General features: G+C 35.2%; 1 protein-coding gene and 1 long non-coding RNA gene across 5 annotated transcripts in view; one reads left to right on the forward strand and one right to left on the reverse strand.

Moving 5' to 3' along the window:
* The window catches only part of LOC129927904 (uncharacterized), a 30,138-nt gene that overhangs the window by 3,695 nt on the left and 9,571 nt on the right, over positions 1-16,872 (forward strand). The window lies entirely within an intron of this gene.
* LOC106051959 (uncharacterized) lies at positions 4,185-16,616 on the reverse strand. 4 transcript variants are annotated; one of them, XM_056039699.1, is made up of 7 exons: positions 16,466-16,616; positions 15,162-15,298; positions 14,038-14,099; positions 8,913-8,958; positions 8,568-8,633; positions 8,387-8,452; positions 4,185-8,239 (listed from the first exon to the last, which is right to left on the reverse strand). In XM_056039699.1, the coding sequence occupies exons 2-7, from the start codon at positions 15,169-15,171 to the stop codon at positions 7,308-7,310; spliced, it is 1,182 nt and encodes a 393-aa protein (XP_055895674.1). In that variant the 5' UTR covers positions 15,172-15,298; positions 16,466-16,616; the 3' UTR covers positions 4,185-7,307. The 4 variants fall into 4 exon arrangements, with proteins under 4 accessions (XP_055895674.1, XP_055895675.1, XP_055895677.1 ...); XM_056039700.1 differs by having other exon boundaries at positions 14,038-14,116; XM_056039702.1 differs by lacking the exon at positions 15,162-15,298 and having other exon boundaries at positions 16,466-16,594.

Consider the following 16,872-nt stretch of genomic DNA (forward strand, 5'->3'; position numbering starts at 1 on the left):
ATATGAATAAAGTTATACGCTACGTGTTTTGAACTATTATTCTGGTGTTCAGTGTGATATGTGAGTTGTATACACAAACACAAGTACCACCAAGTCGAGTTAAAATCGCGGCAGGGCTAAAGCCACGAAATATCAGTACACAGTTCCCGCGTCAACAGTCGGGCCTCCAGAATCGCCCTAGACAACGGCCAGTCGAAACAGGCGCCAGCACACTGCTCGCGTCTTGTGACAGTGGACATGTGCTGTTGTGTGTGTGTGTGTGTGTGTGTGTGTGTGTGTGTGTGTATCCAGCTCAAAGATGAAGTCAAACTAGGCTTTCAAGTTATTGAGAAAGCAGTATATGCGAGTAAAGTAAAGTTCTCTTTCAGACCTTGCGATCTTTCCTAGCCAATCGTTTACAAACAGGAAATCATGTGGCCATCACAACGAGCAACCGCCTTTACTTTCTTCAACTAAAGACTCAGGGGAGTCCTAAAAATCCCGAAATTCATATTCATAGTCTTCACCGAGATTCAAACCCAGGACCCCAGATTTAGAAGCGCTTAACCTCTCAGCCACAGCGCCCTCATGACAGTGTGAGATGGGTAGTTAAATAATGGAGGATGAATGGTTGTATTTCTAAATTACATTGCACGTGCCTAAGAAAATGGCGAGGAGCGAAATGAACTTATAAACAAATTGTTCGTTAATGGAAGAGTTTCAGATGCCTTGAATATAAATGTGAATTTTTTGTCAATAAGAGATTCCGATTTCAGAGGTTATATTTTATTCATTTATAATAATAGTGCTTATCAGATAGTTTCAAAATCATCTAAGAAACTGTTCATTTACTAACTACTTTCGACTTTCGATACATTATTAAAATATAATACACAATGCTTTTGAGGACATGATGATTGGACGCCCATCAAGTGGCATACAATATGTGGGCCAGATTGTATAGGAATGCCGGTGCCGATTTTGACAGTCAGTCCGCCCCTGTGTGTAACTATAAGTATTTTTGACATTTGACTCTTTAACAAATGTATTAAAGCTTCATATTTGCATACTTTATCTTATCTTATCTTATATAATACAGACGTTACTTCGACAAAGAAGATGATTACGTCCTACGCGTCATGCATTTAGTCATGCATATTAACCAATGACTTAAATTCTGCCAAGTCACTGGTTTTCCTGGCTAGCTCAGGCAACCCATTCCATGCTCTAATAGCACTAGGGAAGAAGGAGTGTTTGTACAAATTTGTCCTAGCATATGGGACGAGGAATGTGCCTTTATCTTTGTGTCTTTCAGAGTATTTTATCAAATTTTGTTTTTGTATTTGAAGATTATGGTTCGGTGTTTTATGTATAATTGCTACTTTACTTTTGTCCTGAAGGCTTTCTAAATTTAGTGATTTTACTAAAGGTGTTACTCTAGTCAAATGTGAATATTCGTTTGTTATGACTCTCACTGCTCTATTTTGTGTTTGTTCCAGTTTCTTAATGTTTTCTTGAATTGAGGGGTCTCAAACGGAGGATGCATATTTTATTTTTACTATTATAAAACACAGACATTACTTTAAAAAGATTACGTCCTACTCGAAATGCATGTTAATCAATGACTTAAATCTTTGGTTCCCTGTGATTAATGGATCAGCTGAAGAAGCCGACAAGATTTAGTGACTATGTTTCTAAAAAAAAAAAAGTTCTGTTTCATATTCATTCATGTGTCCTTTGTGCAGAAGAGAGAGGAGCCCTCACTTTGTGAGTACTATGACTCTCGTCTCACCGTGGAACATATCCTCATTGACTGCCCAAGATACCAAGATATTAGGGGAACATAACAACAGTATTCGACAATAATGTCGACCCAGGGAAGATACTGGGCTTTGTCCGGGAGGTGGAGTCGTCTACGAAGATTTGATTTGTGAAATTGTGAACATATAATATTTACATAAGATTTTTACTAAACTATTACATTTTTACTAACTTTACTATTTTAACTGTGAATAGACCTTGCTTTTAATGATTAAACCAAATAGGATTTAGCTCTTGTTATATCAAGGGAGAGTAATCCTCAAAGGATTACGGGCCCGACATAACCTAAATTGTGCCGATGTGCCAAAACTCAAACTCATGTGTGTATATGTTAGAGACTCACTATAGTAGACGGATTTTGAACGCAACATTTAGTGACTTCACAGTAAGGGGAATTGAGACTATTAAGGACTTTAGTTGGCTTTAGACTCTTATCTGTAACAGAGGTCTGTAATGTTTATTTTACTGTGTATAATAATAATAATTTTATTTATAAAGCGCTGTTAACAAACAAAATGTAGGCTCAAGGCGCTGTAACAACATTACAAACAAAAACACGAGAGCTAAAATGACAGTTAATCTAAAAAAAGTTTTAAACAGATAGGTCTTAATGTTCTTCTTAAAAGTGGTGAAGCATGTTGTCTGTCTGAGATCAATGGGGAGTGAGTTCCAAACCTTTGGTCCGTGAACTGAAAAAGCACGCAGACCGTAGCTTTTGAGGGAGAAACGTGGCACTACTAATAGCGTTGAGTCCATTGATCGCAGGGCTCTCTGGGGGACATATGGAGTAATCAGTTCACTAAGGTACAAGGGCATCTCATTGTTATATATACACTGATGTATATGACTGTGGCGACCTTGTAATCGATTCTCGCTGAGTGGTAGAATGCTTGGCTTCCGGATCGGTGTTCCTGGGTTTGAAACCCGGTGTACTGGGATTTTAAATTTTGGGATTCTTAGGGCGCCTCTGAGTCCACCCACCTTTAATTGGTACTGTTATAAACCTGGTGGTGGCACAGATGGGGGTAGTGGTGTGTGTGTAGTCAGCCGACGCAAATCGCCCCAGGCCAGCGCTAGACGAGCGGTCAACCGTGACGAGCTACGACGGTCAGCCGAGACGAGTGTCAACATGAAGGTTCGAGTAGGATCGGCGTCGTGAACAGAGCTCAGGGGCGTCACCAGAGTTGTAGTCAGCTGACCACCTAGAAACGTCGAGCGGCGTTCTGTCCGGTTCTAGAAGGCCAGTAGAGACCCTATATAAGAGCGGAGGTGTCGCAGTCAAGACGGTTGAGAAAAGGGCTCAATACAGCAAGGTTCACGACAGGGCTCAGAACACGGTTTACTACAGCACAGTTCAACGGCGTGGCTCTGTACGGAGCATTACGAAGGTTCAGTGCGGAGTACTGTCAAGTACAGTTGAGACGACTGGCGTCTTGATCTTGGTCTGCGATCGAGTCCGACACAACGAGCCTAGTGTGTGAAGTCAGTCCTGAACTGTTGAACCCAGTGCAAGCCCGGAACGAGACGGAGAGGCCAGTGCAAGAGTTGATACGTCGGAACGGTGTTATCGGAGAGATATTTGTACAGTGTACGTGTTGCCAATTGTACAGTATTGGCTGTTATTTATTCAACTATTAAAGTGTTACGTTACTTTGGAGCCCTGAGTTGTCAAGTTCTTTAAGTTGGTGGTGTATGGTGCAGTTTGCAGAGAGCCTGGATAGTAAGATTCGTAACAGTACTTTATGATTTTGGGGAAATGCAATGGCATTTAATCATTGCGCTGGACACTTGACACCCTCGTTAAATATAACCTCAGAAATAGATGACCTTTACATAATCTGTCCAATAGATCATAAGGAAAAAAATGAAGCTTTAATTTTACATACTACTGATGTATAGACTTGCATTGCAGTCAACCATCAAAGGTTGTTGTCAAAGTCTTGTAGAAATACGTAAGCTTCAACCAACCCATACATCTTTACATCATTACAGTAGTCACTCAATGATCTCTTTTATGTTGTGTCTGTTCTAGTTATGTGAATGTTATTGTAATTAATTGAGAAATACGTTCAGGTAATCACCATTTTCTCTAAGGATCGATAAAACATGCTTGGTCTTGACAATCTGGTCATGAAATTTATCGGATGTTGTTTTGCTTTAATTGATTATTTAGCACCATGAAGCAATAATCACACAATATTTATTTGTTTCGTTACCAACACAGCCTCCTCGTCGAAATTTTTTTTTTATTGCGCCATTAAAATTTAACGTAGAAAATTAAATGTGAAATTTTTGAGGTCCATAAAAAGACAACTCTGTTTTTATTTTAAAAGTTAGTATTTCTTAATTATCTCCCTTAAAAAAAACAACAAATGACCTCTAGATAAAAAGAATTATTATATTTAATATCAAACAAAAAACTATAATTTTTTTTTTTTAACTTTCGATTCATTTTTTTTTGGAATATGGGTGATTTCAACTTGTCTAATATAAATTGGAAAACACTAACCATAGATAAACACCAAAACCTCAAGGAAATAAATGAGCTTTTCATAGAAACTCTACACAACCAAACTTTAGATCAAATAATTAAAAAACCAACTAGACTAAACAACATATTAGATCTCTTCTTAACCAACAGACCTGGATTAGTAGTTGATTATGATATTATCCCTGGTCTATCAGACCATGAGATCATAAAAATACACAGTCAGATAAAAGCAGTAGCCGACAAAAAACCCAAAAGAAAAATCTTACTCTGGAATAAATGTAACCTAACACAACTACACCAAGCTGCATTAAACTTTCAACAAAACATCTTATTAGAAAAAGACATTAACCAACCAGTCGATGACCACTGGAATTTCATTAAAAAACATCCTAAAAGCATTATAGAAAATTATAAACTAACTAGATACACACTAAATAAAATAAATAAATGCTGGTTTAATTATGGACTAAAGAAGCTTTGCAAACAGAAGGAAAGCCTATATAGAAAATTTAAAGAAACTAAAGCAGAAAGAGTTCCTAAAAAGTACATAAAATTAAACACCTAACTCAAAAAGTAAGCAGACAGCTGCAGGGTGAATACATAAACAATGTAATATCTAAAGATAACAACAAAAACCTATGGTCATACATTAAGTCTAAGAAAATTGAAACAACAGGCATAGCGCCATTAAAAGATGAACATAACATAATACATAATGATAATGAAACTAAAGTAAACATCCTAAACAAATACTTTGCATCAGCATTCTCAGCCCCAGGAGACATGGACTTATTACTCAATTTGAGCCAAGTAGACAACATAGGAGATATAGTAGTACAAGAAAATGAAATCCAAAACTATTAGCCAACACCAAACCAAATAAAGCGTCTGGACCTGATGGTATTCCAGCTAGATTACTCAAAGAACTAAGCAATGAACTAGCCCCAGTGTTCAAAATATTTTTTCAGGCGTCTCTTTACCAGGGCAGAGTACCAAAGGACTGGAAAGAAGCTAATGTCACCCACCTATTTAAAAAAAAATAGAAATCTGACCCAGGAAACTACAGACCAGTATCACTTACCAGCATCACATGTAAAATCCTAGAACACATAATATGTAGCAACATCATAAACCACTTAGACAAACATAATGTCCTCACCCCATACCAACATGGCTTTAAGAAATATAGATCATGTGAAACACTACTAATAGGACTAATTGATGATTTTTCAAAAGCTTTAGATAATAGTGAACAAATAGATGCTATCTTACTAGATTTTTCCAAGGCTTTTGACAAAGTTCACCACCATAGTTTGCTTAAAAAATTAAAATATTTCGACATTAATGGTCCACTGGATCAGTGGATTTTCTGATAGGGAGAGAACAAACTATAATAATAAATGTCTCTAAATTAACACCGATAACAGTAAACTCATGTGTACCTCAAGGAACAGTCTTATAAATGATTTACCAAATTGCATTACTTCGGGAACAAAAGTCAGATTATTTGCAGACGATTGCATAATATATAGAACAATAAAAACAACACAAGACACAGATATTTTACAAAGAGAATTAGATGAATTACAGAAATGGGAATCAAATTGGAGCATGTCTTTCCACCCAGAAAAATGTCAGTTATTAAGAGTAACAAAAAAAACTAATACAAATCAATTCCTCTTATCTTATTTATGGTAAACCAGTAACACAGACTAAAAATGCAAAATACCTAGGTGTTATAATAAATGAGAAAACTGTCATGGAATCCACATATTGACGAAACTACAAAAAAATCAAACAAAGCATTAGGGTTTATTAAAAGAAATTTCTATAAATCAAATAAGAACATAACACTAAAATGTTATTTAACCTTGGTTAGGTCAATAATAGAATAAGCATTTTCTGTTTGGGACCCCTCAACTCGAGAAAACATTAAGAAACTGGAACAGACACAAAATAGAGCAGTGAGATTCATAACAAACGAATATTCATATTTGACTTGTGTAACACCTTTAGTAAAATTACTAAATCTAGAAAGCCTTCAGGATAAAAGTCTTAAAAGTAAAGTAGCAATTATACTTAAAACACTGAACCATATTCTTTAAATCCAAAAAGTAAATTTAATAAAATACTCTGAAAGACACAAATATAAAGGAACATTCCTCGTCCCATATGCTAGGAGAAATTTGTAAAAAAGCTCCTTTTTCCCCAGTGCCATTAGAACATGGAATGAGTTGCCTGAGCTAGCCATGAAAACCAGTGACTTGGCAGAATGTAAGTCATTGATTAATATGCAAGACTAAATCCTTAAGGATAGAAGACTTAAAAGTAAAGCAATTATACATAAAACACAAAACCATAATCTTCAAATACAAAAACAAAATTTAAAATAATACTCAGAAAGACACAAAGATAGAAACATATTCTTCGTTCCATATGCTAGGACAAATTTGTACAAATGTTCTTTCTTCCCTAGCGCTATCAGAGCATGAAATGAGTTGTCTGAGCTAGCCAGATGATTAGATCATTGGTTAATATGCATGACTAATTGCAGGACGCGTAGGACGTTATCATCTTCTTTTTTGAAGGAACGTCTGTAACATATAAGATAAGAAGATACCTAGTTCTAAATCTACACTTGGTAGATTTTTTTTCTATTTGAACAGGCTTTAATTATTGTAAACCTTAGTTACGAACAACAAAAGCATAATTATAAAAGGAAACAAAACATTGTAAATTTAAAGACAGCATAAACAATTTATTTACATACTAGAACGAAAGTCGATCTAAGACATTAGCAAGTTTTTTTGTTTTTTTTTCTAAGTTTTCTTTTTTATTTTCTAAGTATAAAATGTTTTTAATGAAAAAAATGTATAAATATTTATCATAAAGTATAAATGTATTTATCTCAAGACTAAAGAGAAATTTGAGTTTAATGTTCAGAATGTCAAGGGTTCTCAAAGACACATCTTTATTTTGGAGCTTGACAACTCCCAAGGGAAACAACTTACTAGACTTAACCAAGCCCACTGTAATTTAATCCAGACTTGAAACCTCCACTGTGGACAAGATTAGACCAAGACCAGACAAAATACCCAAGACAGTTGACATGTGCTCCACTACTTCCTGGACATGTACAAGTTGTATAAGTCAACTTAAATCTATCACCCACCTTTAGTTTGTCCTTCCATTGACCAACACTGACCTGTTTAGAACATCCATGAGGATGTGACACTATAAAGAGAAACTTGTGTTGAGATCTATCAGAGTATTTGTTCCAGACTTTCTCCCAGATATTTTCATAATGTTTGAATATTTCCATCAGTTTATATCCTACATTTTTGTCACATGTCACACAGTTCAACACACACAAATCATGCTCCATTTTTACATACTTAACACTGACTTTATTAATACTGACCATTGGACTTTCATCTCTATCATAAAACAATCTCAAAGTCGTATGACTGGCCTCAATGTCATCAAAAACCACATGTGTGGCTGTGGACACATCAAACTCCCACCACATATTGCTGGGTGAGTCTGAAACTTCACATTTTCTACACCAACACTTTGTGTAGGCATTAAATCCATAATGTCCATCTTGCGGGACTCCATCTTGAAACTTGTTTACACTCCACATTCTTCCACTTCCTGTCCTCAAGTTTCTTCTCTTACTCATGTTATAAAATGGATATGGTTGAGTTGTCTTTGGCCAAAACTCTGGTCTGTGTGGACTGATCACATTAACATTTACTCTAACTGTCTGGTCAGCTGTAACTTTGATGTATTCATACAAATTTTGGTCTTGAAGACCTTCAGGTAAATGTTTCAAGGTGAATGTATCAACTGGTATAAACTGTCTATGACCTGGATTCTTCTTACAGCCAACAAGATAATTGTGTAGATCAGCTTCTCCACCTTCTGACTCCTGAGTTTCATGATCACCTGGAGAACAGGGAAATAAACTTGATCCAATGTTTAGAACTCAATGTACAGTTTTGATTTAATCAAGAGATATCTCTAAATAGATCAAGTGTAACTCATGTGTTGATCTCAACAGTTTATACACTAAGAAATAAACTCAATAGTTACCAATTAGTGGACCTTCAGCATCATCTGACAATACTTCGGACTGGTCACTGGTAAAATGATGAGGATCTGAAATGATAAAAGACAAATAACTATTTTTACAGTTGTTTTTTTTTTTCATAATATAAAATAGACTTATACAAAAACCTTTCTTTATATAAATATTTACAAACCAAAAGTTTACCTGCATTTTGATTTTCATTTCCAAGACTGGATAAGTCTGCTAGGTCAGTCTGATCCTTTAGACAAACTGAAATAGTTTAAATACATTTATAAGTAAGTCTATTTTATTTTATCGTAAATATTTTTTTCTGAAACAATTTTTTTTTTTCAAAATACTGCATTTTTTTTTCGTTTAGAAGAAACAAAATCTTTAAGATATATTCTATACATTCTAGAAGCTGAACTTAAACATAACTTTGCAACAACTTGCATTTCATATGCTCACTATTATTGTTTTTTTAGGTCTAGTAAAATAAAACCATAAAAATAGTTTTTACTTAGGTATTGTTTCACTCAGATTTCATACCATTAAGTCCACCGGTGTCATAAGACAAAGAAAGGTCTGTACTGTTCTGAAAATTAGAAAAAAAATTATGTATTGGCCTATAAAGTTGTTTTCATTTTTTTTATATACAAATTTACATCAATGAAATATTTTCAGAAAAATCTAATTTATATATATATAACATATATATATAAATATATTTGCTAATAGTTTTTTTAAAATGTGTTTAATAAATTGCTTAAATTAAGATTAACTGCATTTTTTTTGCACTAGTAAAGTAAAGTAAAGACGGTTGGTCGTTGTGCTGGCCACATGACACCCTCGTTAACCGCGGGCCACAGAAACATATAGATCTTGATTGCAAGATATGAAAGGAATACTTTTACAAGTAATACAAGTCTCTTCACACTAGATAGATCAATGTCTATATACTGGCTAGGGATATTATCTGAATCTGTGGGAAGCGTGGTCGACAGGTCAAGTGCGCTTGAACTAGGCTTGGCTTAGCTACCTAGAAGAGGGCTCGAGGTTCTCGGGCAGCACGGAAAACCAACTCCTAGATACCCCCCCCCCCTACTGGTCCACAAATAAGATTGGACCAAAAGCGCTCTGAGCATGCTATAAACATATAAAAGCTATAATAATAATGTAGATCTATTAAAATATCATCTATAAATTGATTAGATACTTCTAGATCTAATTTAGCTAATTTGATCAATTTATTTACTAGATTCTAAAACGCTATGTTTAATTTAATTTACACATCTAAATTTTGTTCACAATGTTTACTACTGAAGCTAGAGTAACTGACATTAACCGAACAAGTTAAGCTCAGTCGCCGACATTTTTTATGTTTGAATTTGTGTATCTCCGGAAGGATTGGACCTAGGAAAAAACTGATTGTATCTATGAACTCCTCATTCATTTGTCTTAAAAAGTAGATATGTTTTATTGTATAATTTTTCATCGTTAAATGTATATTTGATGTTAAAGTGGGTCAGGTCGATGCTTTCAAAATCTTAAAGTTTTGATCATCGTTTCACCGCTACCTTCAAGTGTCGAACATATTATTATTAAGAAACTCTCGAACACACGAGAAGTATGGTGTTTTAAAAGTGTTATAATCTTACAAATTGTGTGAAAAGTATGGTGTTTCAAAAGTGTTATAATCTTTACATTTTGTTATTTAAATCATTTTCTTTTTTCGCCATGTCAAGACAGACAGATTTTAGTCAATTTCACATGCTCCATATCGAAGGTGCCGCTACATATCGCCCATCTCTGCTTAGAAACTGATGATACACATAAGTGTAAGGTGCTAAGCCCAGTAACGAATTACCGACACATTACCGTACCGGTACTTATTTAGGTCTAAGCTATTTTGAGATATAAGGCCTTTAATAAATCCAGATATTATTTATTTGGGGGAGAGCCTAATAAGCTTTGGTAGCCAATAGATAATCCCGCCCTCCCCAAGCCACTGCAGGACACAACAGTTTACGTGGTTGACCTAAAAACAAAACATACGCGGTTCTACGTATCTAGCCCGCTCGGTGTATGTAACCGGCGCCTTCGACATAAAGGGGGGGGGGGGAGAGAGAGAAAAAGTCAAGACACTGTATCAAGAGATCATCAACAATTGACGGACCATTAAAATGTGACGTCAGACTCAAATACATAGAGTCAGTTGTGCTTCTCGATTGGACGTGTGGCGCCGGGTCTATGAAATTATTATGAGCTTTGTGGCAAAGCAAAAGTAATTATCATGTCATCACAAATGAATAAAATAATAACAATAACACACAAACACGCTCTTATTCTGCCTACACCCCCTTTCCCGGGCTTCCTTCTACACAATTCCAACATTCACACATTTTCAGTGCTGAGGAACAATTTCAATCCGCTCGATCCAAGCGCAGCAATCAGACTAACGCATAACAAAAAAAGAGTCAACAAAAAAAAAAAAGGTGTAAACCAGGCCATCAGCACAGCCCTAAAACATTGTTCAAGTTGTAGTGAGGACAATGTTGAGGGGAGGAAAGGGGGAGGAGCCATCAATCGAGTACCAACGGTCAAGCCGCTAATTAGGTCACAAACACTAGGCGTGATAGATACGTAGTATAAATAGATACGTTGTTTGTGTGTGTGTGTGTGTGACAATTACTAAGCGAGCTCTAAAATACGTTTTTTGGTCAACTAGGTGGCTTGGAGAGAGCGGATCTGTCTACATCTACACAGTTCACAAGCTACCATAGCTTTTTTTTTTTCTCCAGGCAGCCATCCGATAAATATTATTAATATTATTTTTGTTATTCTATTACAAACGGTCGATTTATTATTCTCATGCTTTTCCATGGACGGTCAAGCTTAGTTATGGAGAAACATAATTCATTGTAGTCATTTTGATGACTGTAAAAACGACAATTAAATATTTAATTTTTTCATAAAATTCTACCTGGCATGTCAAGAATGAGCGTGAAGTGGAGAAAGAAATGTGAGAGATAAAAAAAATGTTCAGTTTTCTTCAGTACATGTTTGAGTATCTACTTTCTAGTCCAAACCTCACGCAGGACGACGGGGGATGGAAGCTGGTGCCATGCGCATATGGATAGCTTCTTTGCTAGGTGTGTGTGTGTATATGTTTACCATAATTGTGTGTTGTTTTTTAAGGACGCGCCTGTTAGCGTCATTGCTTCTTTTTGTTTTGCTTGGGTAGCAGATTCTAGGCTGGAGCTCTCTTTTTTTTTCTCCAGTATTAGGGACGCAGGCTTGAGACTGGAGTCAAGCCTGATTTGTAGTTGCATGGACCCTACTTGGCTATTACCCATGGTATTGGGTTGCAGGCATCACGGGCCGGAGTAAACTAAGGTGTGCTTGCCTGTTAACTAGACGCTTAGGCGCTCTGATCTAGTATTATTATTGTATTATTACTATATATAATCATCAGTCATAACATACTTTATCATCGAATCATTAAAGCGTTATTATTTACACTATCGTTGTAAAACTAATAGGCTATACGTTAACATATTGCCATTACTTGTTCTATTAAAATTACATAACTCTTTTTCTCCTAACTGACGATACCAGCGTTGATTCCACCAGAATGTGGTAAATAATTAGGGAGAGAAAGAGTTAATATATTAATTGACAGACTGTCAGGGGTGCCTGGACAGACGAGCTACGGTACAAATGTACAACCACGATAGCGGGCCTGGTATGACCCCAAAGCCATTGAGACCAGGCAGTTATTCAAAAAAGCTTAAGGTGTCCCTCATTGTTGTCCAAAAGTGTGTTACTCTAGATTATCGGCCAAGTTTTATTGTACTGTTGTCCTCAGAGCTAGTTACCTCCCATGATTGTACTCAGTCGCATGTACGAAAGACTGAATACTTTTGTTTTGCATGTTATTTAGTTATTAAAGAGTTACATCCCTTTGTTTATAAATACACAGGGTCTAAATGCAAAAATAACTCATTACTCATTTTATGTGAACTGATTGCTTTGAGAACTTTGTATGACAGCCGTCATTCAAATTGGATATTTACGTTTACAGCTTGATTGCTCATACTCACTGAAACTTCTATATGTAGTGTATTTATTTTGTCTGCTCGTCATTTAAAAAAAAAAAACACGGTTACTTAGAGTCACTGTTTTTGTAATATATGTCTAGAGTCTGTCTATTTTGCCTTTGTTTAAATAGTTGGTGATAAAAGAAATGGGTCGGAGCTAGCTTGGAAATGTGACCATTGATTGATAGGTTGGTAAATGCTTTCTAGCGAAACAGTTTAGATTAGAAAAATATCATATTTATCTTTTTGGTCTAGGTAATAGCTTACTTAGTAGGCCTACTACATTGTTGCTACGCGTAGTCGCCTTTCAGTGTCGCTGGTTCGCTCCTCGGTCGGTGCAGTCTCTTTTCTTTTACATTTAGTTCAGTATTTTCTTTTATGAAAAAAAATTGGTCCCTGGCGCTGCCTTTATAAGTTTAACATATATGGAAGAGATAGAGGACAATTGTGTGTCTCATTTAGAGTGAAGGCTATTGGTATGTTAACAATTTTAAAGAACTCTAGACAGTACTCTGTCTGCTGTTAATAAAGTCGTAGTTTTCGTTAAACAACCTTACTGAGTCCAGTAAATGTATTGACAAGCTTCGCCCTTTTATTCCATCAGGCTATCATTGGGTTGACGTTTTTGAAAATGTTGCAGACTTACTCTTTCGTAATCTTTATTTCTAAATAGTTGTTAACTTTGACATCTTTAACGACTTTGAGTCGAAGATAATTAAAATCTTTATTGCCGAAACGATGATAGAAATAATTTACCATGTTAGCTAATGTTTTGTTTTCTTTTGTAGCAAGATTTATTTTTTTTATTTGACTTGTGCTCCTGCCATTTTGTCCATGAATGCAAGAATCGAAAACAAGGTCATCAATCTATAATAACGAAATGTTTTGCAACTTAACCAACTGACCCCTGTGTAGCCATGCGCTTCATGTACTCATCGCTTCTAGTCGCACCATGTTTCTCCCTCAAAAGTTAATGTTTGATGGCTTTTTCAGGGTAGGGACCACGGGCTTGGAGCTTCTTATTGATCTTTATTTTTAATCTGCTCTCTAGTGTAAGTCAGGCTTCTCAACCTCTGGATCCTCATGACCCTTTTGGAAGTCTGATAATAAAGAGCACATCTTCGTTGTTTCAACAAATTTAAATTACTGTCCATTAAATAAGTCGTATCCACATTAGGAAATCAAACATTTTAATGAAGATCTAATCACATCATGAATAAAACTTAACTAATAATACCACATCGTATTATAGTTAATTTTATTAAAGGAAATACATTCATTAGAGAACATTCCATGAACACGGACAGAAGAACGTCAAGAAAAGATAACGACGTTTTTTGCGATGTGTTTTACTTCCCTGCTTAAGAGTATGAATTTTAAATTTTTATCTTTTCTTCTTGTATAAGCTTTTTTTTTTTTTAAATCAATATTTTTTTATATTTCGCGCTTGTTTTGTTACTACTATAGACAGTTTTAATTGTGTTAACAACAGGCATTGTGTTTTTTTTTTTTAAAGTATATATAGTAGGCCATCGCTGTTTTGCTTTCCTTCACTTAACTAAATAAAAACGTACCTTTGTTTGAATTGTTTCTTTGTTATGACGTGTAGACAATGTTGAACCCATGGAATAAAAAACTGGAATCACAAAAAGACTGTAAAACAAAACACATGTATACAAGGGAAGAAACATTAAGAAAAAAAAATAATCTAAACTTTATGTAACTAGACTTAACCACCGACTACGCCCGATGATTTAGTCCCAGGCTATGTTAGTTTTTTTTTTTATTTATCCCCCAACTTTTTTTTTTTGACCGTCATTTTAATCCACATATTTCTTGACGTTAACAATTCACATCGAAAATTTAGACGAAAGCTTAAAAACCTTTGGCCACATTACAAGATCTACGGGGCTCGCAAAGACCTTCCTCCAGGGAACAGTGCCAGGAAAAAAAGAAGAAGAGGCAGACAGAAAAAGCGATGGGAGGACAACATTAAAGAATGGACAGGCCTGCCATTGAGAGAGGTTCTAAATAAGGCAAAAAAAAAAAAGGGAGGAATGGAGAAAGACGGTCGACAAATCTTGCCTGGTGCCCCAACGGTCCAACAGACTAAGGGATAGGTGAAGGTAAAGGTAAACAATTCACATCTCTATAGCATATGTACGAATACAATAGTCATTTGACAAAAAGTACAGATCTCATTTAAGATAAGATTTTCAAAACAAATAGACATATAATCATATATTACTGATTATATTTTACCAACACAATAAACATTTTCATAAGCCTATAGATAATAGGCTTTAAAAATCTAAATCTTTCAGATCTATCAAAACTGCTAGTTCTAGATTCTTATAATTGAACTGAATTAAACTCAAAAGTAATCGCATTCATGTAAAGCAGCGGTTCTCAACCTTTTAAGCTCGGCGACCCCTTTTTACAACCCCCCACTCTACCGCGACCCCCCCCCCCCCGCCCCGCACACACATACAGCAATAGAAGAATAGACAAAACAATCCATTTGTTCGATAGTATTTGGCGACCCCTAGCAAATCGTCAATCGACCCCTAAGGGGGTCGCGACCCACAGGTTGAGAACTCCTGACTTTTTCTGCACTTTTACAATAGAGCGTCCAGAGACATGACGTTAAACTGCGCTCCTCTTTCCTTAGCAATTTCGGAGCTCAAAAGTAACCTACTTTTTGTCATCTAGTCACACGTGTCAACCAATGACTTAAAAGTCTGCCAAGTCACTGGTTTTCTTTGCTGGTTTAGGCATCCAATTCCATGCTCTAATAGCACTAGGGAAGACACTATTGTATGATACAAGATATATCTGCATATAAAAATAAACATAATATTAACCCTTTACATGCGCTGATATAGGAACAGTTTTTCATTGGATATACACATTTTATATCAGTATGTTGTAATATTAGGCTACATTTTCCAAATTCTACACTCATCATGTCAAACTTAAAATATGGCCTCTTCCTAATTATTTAAACCTTTTTCTACTGTCTGGTAAAACTGTCGTCTGCAGGCCATGTATTATATACACTGTACTAAACTTATTTATCTAATAGTGGGAAGCGTGGTCGAGAGGCTAAGTCGCTTGAACTTGGCTTGGCTTGACTACATAGAAGGGGGCTCGAGGTTCGACACCCGACTCGGGCAGAGTTGTGTTTACTGAGCTCAACACAATTACTGAGCTTCTAAAGGCAGCACGGAAAACCAACTCCTAGATACCCCCTCTCCCCCCCCCCACTGGTCCACAAATGAGATTGGACCAAAGCGCTATAAGCATGAAAGTAGCGCTATATAAAAGCTATAAATATAAATATATAATTTATATAAAGGTTAAGTTACAAACCTTTGTAACATTTAAGAGTTAAGCATTATAAAGCATAATGTTATGGTACATATTATTTCATCTATATATGTTACACGCCAGCTTCTCATTTACAAGCATCCTTATTTAAGGAACTCACCGGGATCTTAGAGAAATATTTTTTAATGATGTATACTCAAAAATGTTAATGATGATAACATTATATTATTATTTTAAACTAACGCATTTGAAGGGAAAGAAATATGGTTAGATCGGGATAGAAGTTTTAGGCACAAACATGTTTACAGATAAAACAAACACTATTACAGTTTAACAATTATAAAGTGAAGAAACTTGATACCATTAAAAATAATGTATAATAAAAATAATATAATTTGTTGAATTTATTTCTAAGGCAAATAACGCAAAGAGTAAATTATATTTTAAAATGAAATAATATATCTAATTTTACACTACAGAGAGGGTGATTGCAAAAGTTCCTTTGGATTAAATTTTGAATTTAAAAAAAAAATAAAAATAATTGCCAGTCATATATGATTTTGACATTCAAGCAAAAACATCAATTTTTTTTTTAAAGTATTTTTCATTAAACTTAATACATATGAAATACATAACAAATGGATATTATAATGTATTGCAAATTCTACTTACGAAGATGATTTTGATGAGAAGTCTTTACAAAGAAAAAAAAAAACAAATGTTTCCGCTGCCACTCTCTGTGTGATCTAACTATAACATTAGTTGACTTCACATCCGCTTGACGAGTAACATGTGAATTACCAAAAAAAAAAAAAAAAACAAGTTTCCTGGTTGAAAACAATAAACTTGTTAAGTGTTTAGGAAATCTTCTAAAAGGAGTGTCACTAGTTCTCAAACAAAATAAATATCTGAAAGAAAAAAATTATATAATAAACCGAATATATATTTTTAAACATTGTAAATTTAGTCATTGTATGCTAAATCTGGTTACAATTGTGTTGAACACAAATGTTACATATTCAAATAATAATAATAATAAGGCTTGTCTTCTACTCCTTGGCTACGCAGCACCAGCTGTG

The sequence above is a fragment of the Biomphalaria glabrata genome, chromosome 8 (genome assembly GCF_947242115.1).
Source record: "Biomphalaria glabrata chromosome 8, xgBioGlab47.1, whole genome shotgun sequence".
Lineage (NCBI taxonomy): Eukaryota > Metazoa > Mollusca > Gastropoda > Planorbidae > Biomphalaria > Biomphalaria glabrata.

Coding starts and splice junctions, on each gene's coding strand:
- LOC106051959 (XM_056039699.1), bottom strand. Junction 8,634..8,912: donor TGACACCGGTGGACTTAATG/GTATGAAATCTG, acceptor AAACTATTTCAG/TTTGTCTAAAGGATCAGACT. Junction 8,453..8,567: donor AAATGAAAATCAAAATGCAG/GTAAACTTTTGG, acceptor TTATCATTTCAG/ATCCTCATCATTTTACCAGT.